The sequence below is a fragment of the Coenobita brevimanus genome, chromosome 54 (assembly GCF_032717465.1).
Source record: "Coenobita brevimanus isolate Jiangsu-jjx chromosome 54, ASM3271746v2, whole genome shotgun sequence".
Lineage (NCBI taxonomy): Eukaryota > Metazoa > Arthropoda > Malacostraca > Decapoda > Coenobitidae > Coenobita > Coenobita brevimanus.
In genome coordinates, this window is record NC_137007.1 from 35724892 (window position 1) to 35746212 (window position 21321).

Consider the following 21321-nt stretch of genomic DNA (forward strand, 5'->3'; position numbering starts at 1 on the left):
GGATCAGGTTACATGAGTCTACCTAACCTAATTATATTGAAAAGAAGTGAGGGAGGGAGGTTGGAAGGAGAGGAGGGAGGAGTGAAAGGGAGGTATGCAGGGAATAAGGAGGGAAAAGAGGGAGTGAGCACGGAGAAGCGGCAGAGAGAGAGAGAGAAGAGGAGGAGGGAGGGAGGGAGGGAGGGAGGGAGATGAAAAAAAGGATACTGAGAGAGAGAGAGAGAGAGAGAGAGAGAGACGCAGGAAGGAGGGAGAGGCATGCAGGAGAAGGAGAGAGGGGGAGGAATGCGGGAGAGGAAGGGAGGGGGCGGCTTGAGGGAGAGGAAGGGAGAGGGAGGCATGCAGGAGAGGGTGGGAGGGGAGCATATAAGGAGGGAGAGAAGAAGGCATGGGGAGTGATAGGGAGGAAGGAAATGCATGATGGTTGCAAGAGATGAATCGCGAGTCTGGAGTAAGCATAGAAGGAAGGGAGAGTGGCATGCAAGGAAGGAAGGGGGGGTGGGAAGAGAGACGGAGGGAAGGAGAGTTGGAGGGAGAGGAGGAAGGAGACAGAGAGGAAGGGGAAGAGGGAGAGAGAGGAATTGCAAGCGGGAGAGAGAAAGAAGAGGCCGGGGAAAGGGAAGAAGGTAAAGAGAATTTAAAGAACAGAATGAGATGGAAACACAGAAGGAGAAAATGGAAGGGAAGAGAGGAAGGGGAAAGGGAAATGGAAGGGGAATGAGCATAAGGGCGTGAAAGGACGTGGAAGTGACGGAAGGAGAGAAGAGGCGATGGCAGAGAGGAGAGAACGAATGAGAAGAGGGAGGAAGAGGAAAGGAGAGAGAGAAAAGGAGACTAGACGGAAGGGAAGTGAGGAGAGAGAGAGAGAGAGAGAGAGAGACAGACAGACAGACAGACAGACAGACAGACAGACAGATAGACAGACAGACAGATAGACAGACAGACAGACAGACAGACAGAGAACGAAAGCGGCGGAGATGAAGAGGGAAAAGGAAGAGAAGAGAAAGAAGGGAATTAAGAAAGGAAGGAGAAAAGGAATGAGAAAAAGGAGAAAGAAGAAAAAGAGACACGAAGGAGGAGAGAGACAAAGCAACAATGACAAGGGAAAATTAACAGCCGGAACAGCGAAAATAAGAGACATAAAAATTAATAAAAAACAGACAAGTTAATGAAGACGAGAGAGAATAAAGGGGGGAGCACAGACAATGAGAGACTACGAAACAGAGATGGGGATAATCATAGCAGAAAACGAAAAAAAAGAGGAACGCTGACGATAAAGTAAATGATAATTAATAAAGGATGTGTAAAGAGAATTGAAAAATAAAGAAAAATAACACACACACACACTTCCAAGTACTGCGGTGGCCTCCCTAACGCTGACTCACCGATAAGGAGAAAGCAGGAGATAAGGGGAGATAAGGAAAGTGCTTGAGGAAGTCACACCCGCATAACAAGGCCGCGTTTGTTCTACCCTAAAAAAGCTCCCTAACCCCTTTCAGAGTATGGTCAGAACTGAGGGTCAATCTGACTATAGTTCATTCACTTTAAATTGGCCCAGAGTATCGTCCGGTCCTTTTATTATTTATCGTAGCTTAGAGGCGGAAAAAGACAATACTGTAGCTCAATATCCTTTCTGTTGTACCTTTTCGTGACTGGCATCATATTCTAGTGTTAAGCTATTTTTATTACCCAGCATTCAAGATGGAGGGATGGCAGTTTTAGGCCAAACTACGAGTAAAGTGAAGAGTACTGTATAGCACAGTTACCATGGAGACTCATTCCTACCTCATATCTAATATCCAAGAAGCATAGAGGTAGCCAAGAAGATTCATTAGCGCCTCATAATTAATAACCAAGGAGACTCATTCGCACTACATTAACTCAAAACCGAGGTGACTCATTCGCACCTCATACCTAATAACCAGAGGCTCACTCCTACCTCATAACTAATAACCAAGGAGACTCATTCGCACCTCATACCTAATAACCAGAGGCTCATTCCAACCTCATAACTAATAACCAAGGAGACTCATTCGCACCTCATAACTAAGGCCCGCCGCAATTTCACGCAAAGATATGGCCTTCATCGTACAGGAGTGGCCCAGTTCCCATGCCGACTATAACACGTATGTATTTCGGGCACCTTAACCACCTCAGTACGATCTCTTTCACTTCAGTCAAGCTTGCACGAGACGATTTTATTCTGGAAGTCTCCTGTAGTGAAGGGAGGTTTCTTTAAGGCCTAACCCTTCCGGTCCGAAAAATCTATCCTAAATAAAAAATAGATAAATAAATAAACGAATAAAATAGAGGTAACAGAAAAAAATGGTGCTCTCGGGTTGGAGTACTGAACGCTTTCAAGTGTGACGACATCTATTTTATTCTTGCTATCTCCAGACGATTTTATTCAGCTTAGAAGAGAGACTAGAAACAGGAAGTGTCAGCAAAACCCTCCATTAACCCTCCCCTGCAAGACATCCCTCACTAAGACAAATACAAATCACCAAGGCAAACAAAACAATGACGTCAATGCGGAAATAACCCCTTCAGTGCATGAGGTGTGCCTTTAGCTCCTTCAATCCTGCGACTTGTTACTTTATTCCTGATGCCTCCACGCGACTTTACTACACGATTTTATTCAGCTTTGGAGAGAGTGTTCAAATTCCATGGGTTTGCAGTAGGCTTAATTAACCCCATCAATCTGGTCTCCCCCCCCCTCTCCCTCTCTCTCTCTCTCAAACTTCGTAATGAAAGAGTTAAAATCATTTCCATCACTTTCCATCAGCCCTTGCAGTTCATTGAAATATTAAATTCCTTATTCATGCTTCATCCAGACGTTCATTTGAGTCAATTTTCCCCTTCACTCCGATGACGTACTTTCCAAAATATTTCGTTTTTATGTAACTTTACCGACGTGGATACCAGCCCTAAGTATACGACATCCTAAGTCTTGTGAAAAAGCTACAACACGTATTCTGCATTTGGCAGATGTAAGTTTAGGCCACAGTATTATTTAGCTCTTATTTAGTCTATTATTTTATTATTACATATGCCGACGACTTACTTTAACTGCTGGTTTTGATGCCCATGTTAGACATATTGATCTGCTGAGTTGATTTTTTTTTTTTTTTTTTTTTTTTGGGGGGGGGGGATCATCGTCGCTCTAGCTGCTTACTCTTATGGGTGTTTTTATTCTTTCTACCACTCCTTGCCTTGGGTTGTCTGTGGGTGTCGCATACTGGCTATGGTGGCTAGTGAGGCAGCACTTGTAAAAATGTTGCCTCCCCGGCGGGGAATCGAACCCCGGTCTCCCGCGTGACAGGCGGGGATACTAACCACTATACTACCGAGGAAGTTCTTAACACTACTTCACTACGAGGACACAATATGCACTTCGTTTTCAATCCACCTCCAGCTTATGCAGTTAAACTCTTCGTACCATTATTATCATCATCAAACATCAAGTGCAGAGGAAAGACCTGTTTTATTCGACGTCTCGCTCAGTCAGTCTTCCTCGGGAATAACATTACTTGTAATAGGTTTTTCCTAAGGACGGTGTCTTTTACTGCATTCTCCCCCAGCCAATACTGAAATATTTTATCATCAATCACCACCACCTTTTACACACTGTGATCAACAACAGCATAATTAAAAACTTATAAAAACAATATAAAAAAAAACTAGGCACTTAACCGTACCATAAAAATCGCACATGACTTTCTACAGGAACTCTGTTAACTGGCACAGCAGAAGACGGAGAGTAAGCTGTGGTGTTCTACTTAACGCTTTGGTGTGAAGGAGGCAGAGGAGAGAGCTGGAGAAATATACGAGGGAGGAAAAACTGGAAGGACATGTGAATAAGGAATGATGAGGGAAAGGCAATAACTAAGAGGAACAGAGAGAAACCACAGAGGAGGAAAACAAGGAACTGGGGCAAAGACTTGGGATAAAAGGAGAGGGACAATAAGTGGATGTGAGTGAGAACACGACGAAGTAAGGATGAGGCGGAGAGAAGGTGGTGGTGTTAAGAGGAGGAATGTGAGACAGTGAGAGGAGAGGAGGAAGGGTAAAGAAAAGTCTGATAAAGTGAAGGAAGTGTGAGGAGAAGAGGGGTGGTAAAGAGGATGCGTTTGATGAAGTGAGGAAAGAAGTTATGACACAAAGAATTAAGGTATGAGAAGCAAGATTAGGAGGAAAAAGGGATGGGCATGTGAAAGTGTGCGAAAAGGGAGAGGATAAAGAGTAAGATAGTTAATGTGAGTGAGTGAGTAAGGGATGAGGAGTAAATGAGCAAGATTAGGAAAAACGTGAGAGAGTGACTGAGTGAGGGAGGGAGGGATGACGAGCAGAGGAGGAAGAGTGCGAGGAGGTGAGAAAGGGTGTGACGTAAGAGGCGGGGTGTGAAGATAAGGAGGGAGAGACGGAGGGCGGGAAAGTGTGAGAGGGAAGGGGTGGCAGGAATGAACCACTTGAACAGAGTGATGACGCATTTATGGGTTAATTCTCGCTCCTGCAAGTCGGTTTTATTTAACACATGAAAGGCTTCTCTCTATGGAGCTAATTAAGGTTCCATCTAACCCCTTTACTTCGACGTTTCTCCAGATCTGAGCAAAATCATCTGGAGACACTACCAATAAAATGAAGACGTCAAAGTAGTGAAGGGGTTGAGACGTACAGCGAAAGAGGTAGGCTGTAGGAAAGTAAGAAGGAAGGAGGGAAGAGAGGAGAGAGGGAAGGAGAAAGGTAAAACAGGGAAGGAATAGAGGGTAGGGGTGTGAGGAAAAGCGGAGAACGTGAAACAGGAAGGATGTAACGGGAATGAGGAAGGAAATGTCGAAAGGATGGGATTGTACGAAAGGAAGGAAGCGTGAAGGAATGTGTCGGAAAGACGTGAGGGAAGAAGGAAAAGCGAAAGAGGAAAGGCTGGAACAAGAGAAGATGGAAGAACGCCTAAAAGAAGAGCAAGAGGAAAAGTGAAGTAGACGAGGATGAGAGGAAATGTAAACAAAGAGTGAGGAGAACTGTAAATGGAAGAGGGATGAGAGGAAGGGTGAAGGGGTAGCATAGGGAGGGTAAGGGGGGTGAGGGAGGGAGACAGGGTGCATGGAGCATGAAGGGGTAGAAGCTGCGTAAGTGGGGGGGGGGGGTGAGGGAGCGTGAAGTTGTAGGCGAGGAAGCGTGGGGGGCGTGAGGGAGCATGAGACAGGGAGCATGGAGCGTGACCGGACACATGACCCCGAGTTAACACACCCACCACCACCACCCCAGGCCTGCCATCGCGTCTCAATCCTTCCCCATCACGTGCACCATGTTCTAAAATTACATAGTGCTGTATTCTCGCTGTATTATCCTTGTGTGCTGCTGTAACCTAACCACCACCTCAGTCTAGAGTAGTACATTATCTGGTGGGTCTGTTGTATCAGGTTCGCCTCCCATTCTACAGTTCTGCGACGTTTAGGGGTTTGGTTTCTACATCGAGCCACGGCGAAGATAAAAAGTGGAAGGTGGTAGTATAGTATGTCCTTTCATATGTTACTCTATCTTGGCACTCAACACTTAACAAAGACTTTTACGAATTCTAGTACATACACACAGGCATTAAAAATCTCAGGTACACCGCTATCCTCACTGACATCTCTCCCCAAATCGTAACTCTTGCTAAATACGACCCGAAACCCTCGCTAAGATGGAGAGAGACAAATATAAAGTGTATTGGTACGGTGGGCCACGACTGCTAGACGCCTTAACGGGCTGAATATACACAAACTGACTAAACAACAGTATTACATTTCACTCCAACTCACTCATTCTCTCTCTCTGACTTGGCTTTGACTTTCTTCCCTCTCTGAATTTTCTTTTCCTCTCTGTCACTTTTCTCTTTAATATTTTCTTACCTCTCTCTCTCTCTCTCAACAGGCCCTTCCCTTCAACGTCAATACAAAAGAGATGAGTCACAACACAGGCCCAGCATCGCAAACCTTCATTAACCTACAAACCCTCTAAGCCACCTACTCATCCATCTATTCACCTGTGTATGCATGGACTGCTGAGATATCCACTATTTACCTTTCTTCAGGCAGGAGACGGCGTCGAGTGAATGCTGTACCTACTTCTCTTACGCATTAACCCACTTACTAACCAACTACAGTCTTTTCACCTTAACTTGGCCTAAATTCTCGACCTTCACGTAGCTCAATTGTAGAGAAAATATTTGGACTCAACTCGCACATCCTTTCCATTTCATTTCTTCATGACCAGCATCATATTCTAGTGTCAGTCTCTTGTTACAGTTTAGCAATAAAGATAGGAGAGAGAGAGAGAGAGAGAGAGAGAGAGAGAGAGAGAGAGAGAGAGAGAGAGAGAGACCACTTCCTGTTTTCTTTTTTTTTTCTTTTTTTTTTTTTGTCTGCTAACATACCTGGGCACTTACCGAAAGCTTCATCAATTGTATATACTTATGGTACCCACTTCTATTCATTATCTATTCAAAAAACAATTCATAAATCCATTATTATTCACACCAAACCTCTGTAAATCAGCCTTTCTCTCTCTCTCTCTCTCTCTCTCTCTCTCTCTCTCTCTCTCTCTCTCTCCACACACACACACACACACACACACACACACACACAACCATTACTTACGTGCAGAGAGCCATTCCGTCCTTGAGTGCGTGTCCGAAGGCAAGCTGGTCAATGAGTCCATCAGAGGTAGGCCAATCCAGGTCGATTCCGGTCACCGCCTCCACCCACTCGCAGGCCTCTCGTGCACGCTGCAGGTCAAACTTGGCCTGGCTCTGTGGATGGAAGAAGAGGACGGTGGGTCTTAGTACTGCTGCAGTGATGGGGTGTGGGTTGTGGATGGGTGGTGAAGAGTAGACCATGAAAGGAGGAAAGAGTGGTGGGGGACGGTGGGTATTAGTGCTGCTAGAGTGATGAGGCGTAGGTTGGGGGTGGGTGGTGAAATGTACACAATGAAGGTAGGATAGAGTTGTGGCGGACAGTGGGTTTTAGTGCTGCTAGAGCGATGGGGTGTAGGTAGGGGGTGGGTGATGGAGAGTAGGGAATGGTGGGTGTGGGAGGCTGGGAATGAACGACGGAGTGGTGGGGGTTGGACAATGGGTATTAGCGCAGCTGGAGGGATAGGGTGTGTATTGGGATGGGGGTGAGTAGGTAATGAAGGGTGAGGGGATGTGTGATGAGTGGTGGTGCTGAAGGGTTCTGGAAAAACCGCTTGCCTCACCTATTTGAATTTTTATATGATTTTCACAGCTACAAATCCGTTCATAGCGTCAATCTTGCTTTTCACATACCACTCGATCAAATATCCATAAACAACTTCCTAAAAACTCAAATTCCATGTCCTCAAAGTGATATACTCTGGTGAATTGATTTTAGGCTCACTGCACAGAGTCTCTACACTATAGTTCACCGGACGTATAGAAACATATGACCGTCAAAGGTGGAGTACTGCAAGGATCAGTGTCGGTCCCTGTTTTGTTTCTTGCTGATATAAATGATACTGATGAAGGACTGTGTTGAAAATCATACTAAGTTACTAATGATAATGCTGTAAGATCTGGTAACAAAACGGATCCCCTCCTGCAGAGACAGTAAACTTGAAATGACTTACTGTATTTTCATTGGGCTCAAACATGAAAAACTTATTAACACCGAAAATATGTTAATTCCTGAGAGAGAAAGAGAGAGAGAGAGAGAGAATGATTGGGCAATTTAGGCCTCTCAAGCACTATTACTCATATTCATATTAACGCAACATAAGACTGACATCCTGTTCAACCCCTTTACAGCCATGACGTCATTTGTTACATTCATGACGTCATAGATATTACATTCTTCCCACCAACAGACGATTACATTCAGCTTAAGTAGATTTCTCAGACTGGAAGAATTTTTATACATAATTTATTTACCTGTTCAGTGTAAATCTTCCCTAATTACAGTTCTCTACAGGTAGCAAGAATAAACTGAAAACAAGGAGTCATCGTACTGAATGGGCTAAATACCTCTTGCTGTAGTATTATCCAGTGTACAAATCTACAGAAGGTAACTAGTACAAATAGATCAAGATAATATGTACAGAAGGGACGATATAAAACGTTTACTTAAATCTAAACTGACTGGCAAAAAAAAAAAAAAAAAAAAAAAAAAAAAAAAATCTCTCTCTCTCTCTCTCTCTCTCTCTCTCTCTCTCTCTCTCTCTCTCTCCCAAGTACCTTCTTTTTCTCCATTATTCCTCTCTACTACTCTCTTTTCTCCCTCCTCCCCTCTCCCCTCCCTCTCTCGACCAGTGAGGGGAAGTTGAACAATTAAGCATCATTTCCTGACCCTCACTCTCTCTAGCCTCCATACTCTCTCTCTCTCTCTCTCTCTCTCTCGTAATGGTTATTGCGGTTGTGGCTGTGGGTTTGGTGCAGATGGTGTGGTAATGGCAACTGTGGTAGATAATGCTAGATGTGGTAAAATGATTGTGGTGGTAGTGGTTGTTGTCTAGATGGTGGTAGTTGAGTGTGGTGGTGATGGTTAGCTGCGATGGTGGTAGTAGGGACTGCAGTACGGGGATGGTGGTAGTGAAAGTGATAGTGGTGGCATGTACGAGTGGTTGTAGTTATGGTACAGAATAATGATGGTTGTGGGAATGACAGACAGTGATTGTGGTTGTTGTGGTAGGGAGAGTGGTAGCAGTGATGGTAGTAGTCGCTGTGGCAGGAATAATAGTAGAGGTGATGGTCGTTGTTTTAGCAAAGGTTTTGATAGTGGTAGTTTTTGTGGTAGTTGTGGTTGTTCTAACAGGGATGGTGGTAGTAGCTGCTATGGTAGGTATAATGGTAGCAGTAATGGTAGCTGTTACAGGAGACGAAGTTTTGTAGTGAAGTTAATGGAGTTTCTGGTACACTGTGCTAGTTATGGTGGTATCTGTAGTAGTCGCGGTTGACAGTTGTAGCTACAGTAGACAGTGGTAGTAATGGTAGTTCTGGTAGGAATAATGGCAGCTGTGGTGGTAATAACAGTTAACTACTATTTATGGAAGGAATAATGGTAGTTGTAAGTGTGGTACCGAAAGTAGTAGTGGTTGTAGTTGTAGCCTTCTGGTAGTTCTGGTCTAGTAACAAATGTGGTGGCTTAAGTGGTAACTGTAGCTATAGTAGTAGGTGTGGTAACTGTGGCAGCGATGTTGGTAATGGCACTGGAACTAGGGTACTAGTAGGGAAAGTGGCTACAATATTCTGTGTGTGGTGGTGGTGGTAGGGTGGTGGTAGGGTGGTGGTGGTGGTGGTGGTGGTTATAGTAATGATAGTGGTAAAAGTAATGATGGTAAGCGGTGGTGGGTGGGTAGTGATGATGGTGGCGGAAATGGTGGTGCTGGTGATGGTAGTGGTAGATGGCAGTAGTAGTAGTGGTAAGAACTGGGGTGGTCATGGTGAGGATGGTTCTTCTCGTGATGAAGGTATTGGTGATGATGGTGGTATTGCTGATGACAGATAACGTTAGTGGTGAAAGCAGTGGTGGTGATGGTGGTAAACATGATGGATGGTGGTGGTGGTAGGGGTCCTGGTAGACAAAATTATAGGTTGTGGTAGCAGGGGTGATGGTAGTGGTAGTAGCATTGATGGTGGTGGTGGTAGTAATATGGTGATGGTGCTGTTAGTGTATGGTAGTTACGGTGAAGAGAGAGAGAGAGAGAGAGAGAGAGAGAGAGAGAGAGAGAGAGAGAGAGAGAAGCTGCAGGTGTGGCTCCATCTCACAGGTGATCGGTTAAGCCAAGTAAGAATGCAGAGGGATGGGGGGGAGAGTGGAGGAAGAATAAAATGGAGGAAGTGGAGGAAGTGGAATTGAGGGGAGGAAGAGTGAAAGAAGAACGAAGTAATGGAAGGAAGAAGAGTGATAACCACAAAGAAAGATGTGAAGAAAAAAAGGATGGACGAGCTACAGGAAGGACAGGATGAGTAAAGGAAAAGCGAAGGATGGAGTAAGGACACAAAACTGGAAGAGTGCAAGAGGGAAAAAAACAATGCAAGGAGGAAGGGAGGGAGAGAACAATGGGGAGGGAAGGATGGGAGGATGAAGGAGGAGTGAAGGAAGGGAGCTTAGAAGGAGGGAGGGCAACAAAAATGAAAGGTAAACATTGAAGAGAGCAGAAGCAGGATAATGGGTGCCAGGAAAGTAACGAAAAAACAAGAAGAATTAAACGAAGAAAGAATGCAGGTAAATAATGAATACAGGAAGAGCAAAAAAAAAAAAGGGGGGGGGGGAGTGAGATGGAGTAAGAAGATGTGAAGGGAACAGCAAGTGAGACAAGGTGAACGATAACCACAGGAAATGAAACTGAACTAAACAATGGGATAATTAAAAAAGAAATGAGACTGGTGACCTAGTTATACATACATGCATACATAGAACTATACTGTACACGAACATATACATATAAAAATACAAATACATACATAAGAGTAAGTACACGAACATATACATATAAAAATACAAATACATACATAAGAGTAAGTACACGAACATATACATATAAACATACAAATACATACATAAGGGCACGTACACACAAACGCACATAAATACACGCAAGTCAGGTATCCATTCTTAACTCGACCCTCAGTTAATCCTCTCGCGCTCACGTACTCGTACGTACACACACACACACACACACACACACACACACACACACACACACACACACACACACACACACACACGTTTCCATTCTTGCTTAATTCAACCTAAAGTTAATTCTCTCACACACGCCCACATACATGAAATACTGTACACACACACACACACACACACACACACACACACACACACACACACACACACACATCGTTGGTAGAGGCCATAGCTTCAACCTAACCCTTAGCTTGTATGAGGTTTCTGTGTGTGTGTGTGTGTGTGTGTGTGTGTGTGTGTGTGTGTGTGTGTGTGTGTGTGTGTGTGTGTGTGTGTGTGTGTGTGTGTGTGTGTGTGTGTGTGTGTGTGTTTTACCTACACCACTTCCCTAAACCACACGCTTCGTAATTGTTGCCATCTTACTTAGATATGGATGAGGGAAAAAAATAGATTCTCTCTCTCTCTCTCTCTCTGCTAACTTTGGACAACTTAAAATGAAAACGACGTAATGAAATTTCAGTTTTATCTTCTAATCTCATTAAATCCGTCTTTAAGTAGCAAGAATACCATTAACCGGAGTGAATGGGTTAACAGAGACTTAATAGTAGTAGTAGTAGTAACAGCAGCAGTAGAAGTAGTAACAGCAACAGCAACCACAGGCTCATCTGAACGTGAACTCAGTGGACTCGATTGAACATACTTTTCTTCCAGGCCACCATCCTCCTTTCGGGGTATACGGAGGGGAGCGGGGAACGTCTGTATACCCAGGCAGCTCTACCACCCAGTCATGTCAGTGTTATCATATCAAGGCGTCTCTCTCCAACACCACCTCTCGTACTAAAGGGGTAATAATACAAAAATGGTGCACACCTTATCATAATTTTACATAATTTTTAACTTCTACCTGTCACTGTCTCTGCTGGCTAATATTCTGAAGCTGAGAGGGGCTTGGTGTGTTTCTCTGCTTACACGATTCCCTTTGAGAAGTTAATATTTCATCTCTTGTACCTGCTCCTCTCCACAGCTGGCTAATATTACTAGGATGAGAGAGGATTGGTATGCTTCCCAACTCAAAAAATTCCCTTTGAGATGTAAGTTAATGTTTCACCTATATTTCTTGTCACCTCCCATAGCTGGCTAATATTATGAGGCTGAGAGAAGCTTCGTATGTTTCTCTGCCCATATGATTCTCTTTAAATATATGCGTCGGAGGAAAGTGATGCTCATGCGCTAAGTGTGAAGAGGACGCAGTGCTATTGGTGAACTTTTATCCCTGACTACTCCAACTTCCAAATATATACTAATACCAGCACACACGTCCACATATGATCGTGCCTTGTAATCACGTGACCTTGGACACACACACACACACACACACACACACACACACACACACACACACACACACACACACACCAAAGAGGGTATAGTCCTGCATTAGTCATCTCGCATGCCATATCAGTACGATGCCTTATAATGGTTTCTGGTCAACGCTAAACAAGTCTTCAAAGGTGTGTGTGTGTGTGTGTGTGTGTGTGTGTGTGTGTGTGTGTGTGTGTGTGTGTGTGTGTGTGTGTGTGTGTGTGTGTGTGTGTGTGTGTGTGTGTGTGTGTGTGTGTGTGTGTGTGTGTGTGTGTGTGTGTGTGTGTGTGTGTGTGTGTGTGTGTGTGTGTGTGTGTGTGTGTGTGTGTGTGTGTGAGAGAGAGAGAGAGAGAAAATCTAAGTACGATCATTTATTCTGGATATTCCACACGATACAGTTCTGCTTAAACATATGCCACTCCTATTTTTAGCTTACAGATCTGTTACTGTTGTTTGTACTTTGCATCATGTAGCTCGCTCGCTCGCTCTCTCTCTCTCTCTCTCTCTCTCTCTCTCATTAAATCTTAGCACGTGTTTCTCCTCCCTCCCTCCCTCCCTCCTTACCCACCTACCTACATATCTCCCTCCCTCCCTACCTGTCTGTCTGTGTGTCTCAGTACCTCCCTCCTCCCTAGTCCATCTGTTCATCCCTACCTGCCATTATCTCTTCATTCCTCCATATCCCGGCCTCCCTCTCCTTCTCCCTCCCCCTCAGACAGCCTCTTGCAACCCTTAATTCCTCCCTCTCTCCATTCCAACCTGTCCCGCCCTGACCCTTCTCGCTCCCTCACCCCTCTCACTACTCCCTCATCCTCTCACTACCCCCTCTATCTTCCATTAAGTTCCGACATGACATTCCCCTCCCCACCTCCTTCCTTCCCTCCCTGTGTGTGTGTGTGTGTGTGTGTGTGTGTGTGTGTGTGTGTGTGTGTGTGTGTGTGTGTGTGTGTGTGTGTGTGTGTGTGTGTGTGTGTGTGTGTGTGTGTAATTCTGTCTGTCTGTCCTCCTACCTCCCTTAACTCCTACCTGTCCCTACCTCCCTCCCCCTCCCCCAGCCAAGCGTGACTGGAGAGAATGTGATGGAATGTGCAGTAATTATGTAAGTGGCAGCAGTCTCTCTCTCTCTCTCTCTCTCTCAGCAAAACAGACAAGTCAGAGGGACAGACACATTCACAACACAGACACACACACAGACACAGACACAGACACAAACACACACACACACACACACACACACACACACACACACACACACACACACACGAAAATGCTAATACACGGACTGCATGACATGCTCTCTCTCTCTCTCTCTCTCTCTCTCTCTCTCTCTCTCTCTCTCTCAGAAAAACAGACAAGTCAGAGGGACAGACACATTCACAACACACACACACACACACACACACACAAGTAAATGCTAATACACGGACTGCATGACATGCTCATAATAGACTTACTCTAGCATGGAAACACGAACATAAACAGGAGATGAACAGATCGACTGATAGACAGGAGAGAGAGAGAGAGAGAGATGTAAGGTGAACACAGGCGAGCCACAGCCCACACACACCTCAATGAAACACCTGTGTTGCCGCTACACACATGTGCCCCACTTACACTTACGCTGTGTGTGTGTGTGTGTGTGTGTGTGTGTGTGTGTGTGTGTGTGTGTGTGTGTGTGTGTGTGTGTGTGTGTGTGTGTGTGTGTGTGTGTGTGTGTGTGTGTGTGTGTGTGTGTTGTATTTAACCTTCATTTTCTGACCTACATAACCACTTCACTCCAATGACATCTTTCTTCATCTCGCTCTTTTCAAAGGCATTTGTTGAGCTTACGAGAGACGAACTGAATGAGTTAGATACAGATTTCTTAATCCTTTCAGTGTATACATTTTTTTAAAGCCGTTTGGGTGCAAGAAAAACAGAAAACGACGCCAGCTGATCCAAAAAGGTATATCACTCACTCTCTCTCTCTCTCTCTCTATAAAACACACACACACACACTGTACCCTAGCCACAATTTATATCTAACCTACCCATTTATTCTGACCCAAATAGCCACCGCAGCAGACCACAATAAAACATAATATAACACACTGCAATCTCTAATACACCCAAATCATACCCCTCAGATGGATGACGTCTACTTTTCCTTCCATTCTTCCTACATCTAAACGATTCAATTCAGTTTAGGGGAAATATTTAATGCTGACGAGGTTAAGAATACTCAGTTAAAATCCTGCATACAATGACGTCCTTTACATTCCATCTACTGACGAATGATTTTATTCAACTTAGATATTTCTCATACTGAAGCAGATAACTATTCCTTCTCTTAACAACCCTTATTAGCTTAAATTTTACCTCCCCACACCTCATACAAACTCTTCACTTTCTTGGCTCTAAATTAACATCCACCCATCGTAAATGCTGAGCTGTAACAAGTGATTTACTCCAGATTACGATGCTAGTCACGACCAAGTGCTATGGAGAGGATGTAGAACCGCGTTACTGTCTTTTTCTGCCACGTGAAACAAGTCGCAAAGGTAAGAAAACCGGGGCCATGTTAAGATCTGTTTAGCTTTCCTTACATACTTTCTTACCTATTTTCCTCTCCTCCCATCCTTTCTGTCTTATTCATGCTCTCTTCCTCTCCTCCCATCCTTTCTATTCATACTCTCTTTTCCTCTCCTCCAACCCCATTTACCTTATCCAAACTCTCTTTTCCTCTTCTCTCATCCATTCTATCTTATCCATGCTTACTTTTCCTCTCCTGCCATCCTTTCTCTCTAATGCTCTCTTAGCCTCTCCTGCCAACCTCTCGATTTTATTCATGCTCTCTTTCCTCTCCTACCATCCTTTCTACCACAGTCACGTTCTCTTTTCCTCTCCTACCATCTTTGCTATCATATGAATGCTCTCTCTTCCTATCCTCTCATCATTTCTATCATATTTATTATCTCTTCCTCTCTTCCCATACCTGCTAGATTCTCCATGTTCTCCTTTCCTATTCTGTTTTTTCCACGTTTTTCGTTTATCCTTTCTCATCTCTTTTCCTCTCCTCCCATTCCTTTTTTTTTGCATGCTCATACCGGTACCATTTAAAAGTGTTCTCGTAGACTTTGGAGGCTCACTAGCACCTCTTCCTTTGCGATTTACTTTGCATTAACCTCCAAGACGCCTTCAGTACGAAAAACCTTCCTTAAGTTGAATAAAATCGCCAGGACGGACCAAGATTTGTCAAATACACACAACTTTACTAACAAGGGATATTGAAGACTGATCTCTCTCTCTCTCTCCTCCATCCTCTTCTCTCTCCTAATGCCCCTCATCTCCCTTCTTCCTCCTCCTCTCTCCTCTTCCCTTTCCCTTTCTCTCCTCTTCCCCCCACCTCTTTCCTTTTCCCATCCCCTTTCTTTCCTATCTTCTCTTACCTCCCTCCCCTTACCACTTCCCATCCATAGTCTCTCCACACATCCTCACTCCTGTATCCCTCATCCTACTCCCTATTTGTTCATCCCTACCACCCTCCCCGCCCCCTCCCCCCTCCCTTCTCTTCCAAACCTACAACCTCCCTCCCTTCCCTTGTTTGTAACCTCTTCCCTCTCTTCCCTTCCCCCTCCCTCTCTCCCCTTTCCTGTATCTCCCTCCCTGCCATTTCCTGTACCTACCTACCTACCTACCAACCAACCAAATTACTTACCTATCAACCTACCTACCTGCCTACATACTTACCTACCTACCTACCACCCACCCAACTAACCCACCTACCAACAAACCAACCAACCAACCAACCTACCTACCTACCAACCAACCAACCTACTTACCTACCTACCTACTCACCTATCCTCCCCTCCCCTACATCTACCCCCACCCCCCCCGCTTCCTGCACGGCAACAATGACCACTACTGGCCATGGTCACAGACAGAATGACCACCAATTTGCAGCCGGCCATGAGACCCACACGACTCTCTCTCTCTCGTTGTGTGTGTGTGTGTGTGTGTGTGTGTGTGTGTGTGTGTGTGTGTGTGTGTGTGTGTGTGTGTGTTTCTGCTTCCGTGTGTGTAGGCTAATGTTCGCGTCCTTGTACGAGTGTACTACAAAAGGATGTGGGGGTATTTGCTGTCCTGTACTCATTTATATACTATATAATATATGTATGTATGTATGTATGTATATGTATATTATATATTGTATTATATTATACATAATTATAATACATATAATATATATGATGCATATAAATGTATATTATATATCATAAAACAAATATGTATAATACATACCCGGTACTATATATATATAACTAGACAGGCACTCAGTGCAGCCCATCTCTCCGACAAGAACAACGAAATTGCCAACCTTTCTCTTTATAATGGGTTAGATTTCCTCATTATTGCTTAGGGTTTCGCGAAAAGTGTTTTCCGGATCCAGAATCTGTAATACGATCCGGATCAGTCGCAGACGTTACTCGATTGTTCCCTGGACATGGGCTATTTACCCACCAAATCCGGTCGATTTTTTTTTGTGTTTGTAATCCTAACAAACAAACAAACATGCAAACAAGCAGGGGTGAAAACATCCTCTCATTGTCGGAGAGAATTAAATCTGATAGACTGGGATGGAACAGGCTGACAACCAATGGCAAGAGCGATAAAAGTTGTGACGCCTTTATCCCTCATGGATTAAAGTAGGTTATGGTCGCAATGACGCTGACAATGATGTCCTTGTGTGGTTATGTTTATGTGCATGTTTATGTGTACGTACGTGTGTATGGGTATGCATGTGCACAGTATAACACCAATACGCTCTTGGATGCGCTGCTGAGTGCTCATATCTCTCTCTCTCTCTCTACATATATATTAGCCTACGTGGTTTTTATGCACTAAGTGTATGTGCTAGAATGTATGCGTGTGTTGGGGGTGTGCGCGCGTGCGTGCTTGTATGCCTGCTAGCTAAAGTTTCATGTAACCCAAGTGGTGTAGCCAGACCCCCCTATACCACTCCCCCAAACACACCCACTCACCCCCACCCTGCCCCAAACACACACACTCACCTCCCCCATCCCCCAAACACACCCACTCAATCCCAACCCTGCCCCAAACACACCCACTCACCTCCCCGCCCAAACACACCCACTCACCTCCCTCCTCCCCTAAACACACCCACTCACCTCCCCTCCTCCCCCAAACACACCCATTCACCTCCCCTCCTCCCCCAAACACACCCATTCACCTCCCCTCCTCCCCCAAACACACCCATTCACCTCCCCTCCTCCCCCAAACACACCCATTCACCTCCCCTCCTCCCCCAAACACACCCACTCACCTCCCCTCCTCCCCCAAACACACCACTCCTTCAATGGTTAGGCTCCTTGGGGGGGCGAGGAGAGGCAGGGAGACGGGAGCCATGGAGACTGGTTGTATCAGTGTGTCGGGTAGTATCCTTCACTGTCCCTGTCTCCATATAACCAACTATCCATTCTTCCATCACTTCTTATACCTCACTATGTACCTAGTCATCCATCCTTCTCTCCTCCCCTCCCACTCTCCTCTCCTCGTCCCTTCTTAGTTCCAATCTTCTCTTGTCCCTGCCTTCCACCCACTCACCTTTTACCTATCCCACCTCTCTCTCCTCTCCTCTCCCCCCTTCCCGTCCCTTAGTTGCACTCAAGGTCAGTCCGCCTTGCCACAACCCCACCCACCCCACACAGTTGCCACCTCCCACCCTCATACACTCAGCTAAAAATAACTACTGTACTAATAATAAAAAAAAAAAAAAAAATCTCACTAAAACTTCTACTCTAAAACTCACTCAGGAAAAAAAAACTTCCACGATGCTCAGGTCACCCCCCCAAAAAAAAAACCATCATGTTCTTCAAACTTAATAATAAACAGTCTTTAAAAATCCCCCACCGCGCTCATAAGCCGTCCAGGAAACACTTACCCTGCTCATAAATCCCCTACCACACTCATTAACCCCTAAAAAAATACCAATGAAAATCACCTAACCATCCCTTACCACACAACCCCCCTCAAAAAAAAAATCTTTACTACTAAAAAATAAATAAATAAATAAAAGTACGCCACTCTGAAGCCGCGCAAAATCCCGTACCACGAATAAATCTCCTAAAAAAAAAATCGTTCAGTACAACCACAACTCCCTGAAATGAGTCTACCCAGCTCTTAAACCCCCTACCATAATTACAAACTCTCCAAAACACCATTATTCCCGCTCATTAACCACCTCTCGCCCTCACACACCCCTAAAAACCGTTTCTTCAACCCACACATCCTCCCAAACTGTCACCTGCGCTCATAAACCCCCTAAAATCAGTCGCGCTCCCAAACCATCTACAACCAGGAACGACTAAAATGGGTCTCGCACTCACAAAACCTCTAATATAATTCTCTCGCGCACACAAATCCCCTTGAAACCGTCTCTCGCGCTCACAAAACCCCCATAAATAGTCTACCAAGCTCCTGAACTCCTCTACCCCCTGGCTCCATTGTGGTGAAATAATAGAGGAACCAGATCACGACCTGGAGGGGACACTGCAGCGCTTCAAGGACGACTGCCATTAGGAAAGTCCCCCCCCCCCCGCCTCTCTATCTCACCCTAATTAATGATATGGCAAACTGCGCCACAACCATTTAACCCCTTCAGACCAAGAATGTTTTATCTCTTGCAACCACCCGACTACTTAACTTACGAAGGAACCCAATTAGTGAAGAGATTTATTTGCACTCTACCTAACCCATCCACTTCAAATACACCTTCCCGAAGCTGAGTAAAATAGTTTGGAAAAAGAGGACGTCCTTGTAACGAAGATTTGAACTCTCAGGCTCTCTTTTGGACTCTCTTCTGGACTCTCTTCGGCTGTATAAAATCACCTGGCATTGACTGGAACACTGCGGAGGGATTTTCAATTCTCGGTACAATGTAAAGCGCATTAGTTATTTGCTTTGGCGGGCTACTCATACCCGAATAAAAATCGCCAGATGGTAACCTGAATGCTATCCCAGTTTCGTATTTCGCAATCACGGGGTTAACTACAACTACTTCTGCCCGAGGAACTTTTTTTTACCGAATTCTTGCTATCAACAGACGATTTTGTTCAGAGATTCTACTCATCTCTAGTACAAGGGACTAACTAACGATGTACCAACCCTTCTAACTGAAAAGAAAAAAAAAAGAAGTCTCTCCGGGGCAAAAAATAGAATCCCCTGAATGAAATGAGAATTAGCAGAAAAAAATGTTATCGAGGTTAAAGCGTAATGTGTCGCCTGCACAAGTACCGTACCTTACCTGCCTTCAACTTCCCAACCCACGCCATATTAGACGGTATGTTCACGGCTGAATAACGGATGTGTGAATGTATTACCTATTTTTTTCTTTTTTTTAATCACGGAGGAAAACCAGCCCTGTGCAACACCGTTATGCAACCATCGCCAATTTCCTTTAGTGATTAAGAGCGTGTGCAATATACCGCAGATTCGATTCATTCTTTTCTGCAATATTCCTTTTAGTAATATTCATTCTCACTTTTCTTGCCGGATGTGACGCGTTTTTATTAATTTTTTCTTCATCCCATTCTCATTTTCCCTTTCCATTTTCATCATCATTTCCCTTTCCACTCTAGCTCCTCTCGAAGCTGTCCTTCTCTCTCTACATCATTATAATCACTCTCTCTCTCTCTCTCTCTCTCTCTCTACTACCCCAAGCCCGAATTACACTAGGTTAACAAAAACACGACCACGGGTACCAGTAGTATCTGAATTGCTGTGTCGGAGGAAGGCTGTAATTTCACCCTGGTTATCTGCCTAAAAACGAGAGAGAGAGAGAGAGAGAGAGAGAGAGAGAGAGAGAGGGGCAGGGACCTGAACAGGAATGAACTGGTTGAGAGAACACTAGAAGAAAAAAAGTGTGAAAGTGAGAGAGGGGCAACGGCCAAAGGAGAGAGTGAGTAAGCTAAATGAGAAAACAGAAAAACGTAAAGAGAACTGAGTGAGCTGAGAACAGAATTAAGACTGTGGAGTGTAAGAGTGACAAAGGCGAGGTAAAAAAAAATAATAATAATAAAAAAGGTAAGATTAGAAAAGAGAGACATGAACAGGTGTGAGAGAATGTAGAGACAGAAGAGAGGGAATTTTGAAAAGAAAGACTGGAGCTGTAAGAGTGAGAGAATGCAGAGACAGAGGAGACAGAGGTAAGAAAGAAAGAAAGACAGTGGACGTGTAAGAATGAGGGAAAATGAAGATAAAAGTGACAGCCCAGAAAAGATCCAGTGCGTATGAGAAAAAATATTGAGACAAAAGAGGGAGAATGTGGTGGCGGTGAGAGGTGTGTCGATAAATAAAAGTGAAAATAGAGAAATAAAAGCGAGAGAGATAAAAGTGAGCCAGGGGGGATAAAACTGAGCCAAAAGCGAGCACAGTATTAAGCACGAGACCAAAGATGCTACTGAACCTGGAATGAGAATAACAGTAAGATGATGAGAAGTGTAAGGAACGAGAACTGAGTATACAGGTTGAGAGAGAGAGAGAGAGAGAGAGAGAGAGAGAGAGAGAGAGAGAGAGAGAGAGAGAGAGAGAGGAACAGGCAAGGTTAAAAAGAGTGAAACGCAGGTGCAAAAAAGGTAAATAAAGTGAGGATAGAGTGAGCAGGAAAAGTGTGCGTGTGTGACCGTGGAAGGAGTGACCACTACCTTGGAGTTTGTGATTCGACAGCAAACAGCATCACAACCACAATGATTCAGCACCACACCAGCACCACAACATCACAATACCACCACAGCAGAACTACCACAACAACAGAAAGCAACTACCACACCAGAATACCACCACACCACCACTACCTTACACACCTACCATCAACACTACTATCACCCTACAGAACTGCTACCACAACTACCTCAATAAAAATACCACCCCACACATCTACTACCACAACTACCACCACGCCACACACACCACTCAGCCACACCCACAACCACTGCCACACCCGTCTGGATACATGCGCCACAACGGGTCCTCAATCATTCGCCACAAAATCAACAACTACATAAACACCGCATAATCACAGCTACCACACTGCCACCACATCACAAAACCATAACTACCACACACACCACAACCACTACACTACCACACAACCACAACTACCACACCCTCCACAGAACCACCACCACATAACCCCCATTCACATTCACAAGCACGACTGCTATCACACAGCCACCAGAACTACCACACAACCACCACCTAACAACCACAACCACCGCACAAGCATCATTACTATAACCACAACACAACCACAACAACTTCAACA

The 21321-nt window shown here is 44.7% G+C and overlaps 1 protein-coding gene and 1 non-coding gene across 2 annotated transcripts in view; both read right to left on the bottom strand.

The window, feature by feature from the left end:
* LOC145400957 (myophilin-like) overlaps positions 1-21321 on the bottom strand; it is a 107524-nt gene that overhangs the window by 59667 nt on the left and 26536 nt on the right. The window contains exon 2 of the mRNA XM_080273322.1: positions 6642-6793. Within this exon, the coding sequence (XP_080129448.1) occupies positions 6642-6793 (152 nt within the window). The remainder of the gene's footprint in view (positions 1-6641; positions 6794-21321) is intronic.
* TRNAD-GUC (transfer RNA aspartic acid (anticodon GUC)) lies at positions 3282-3353 on the bottom strand. The gene has a single exon. It is a non-coding gene; the product is annotated as a tRNA-Asp (tRNA).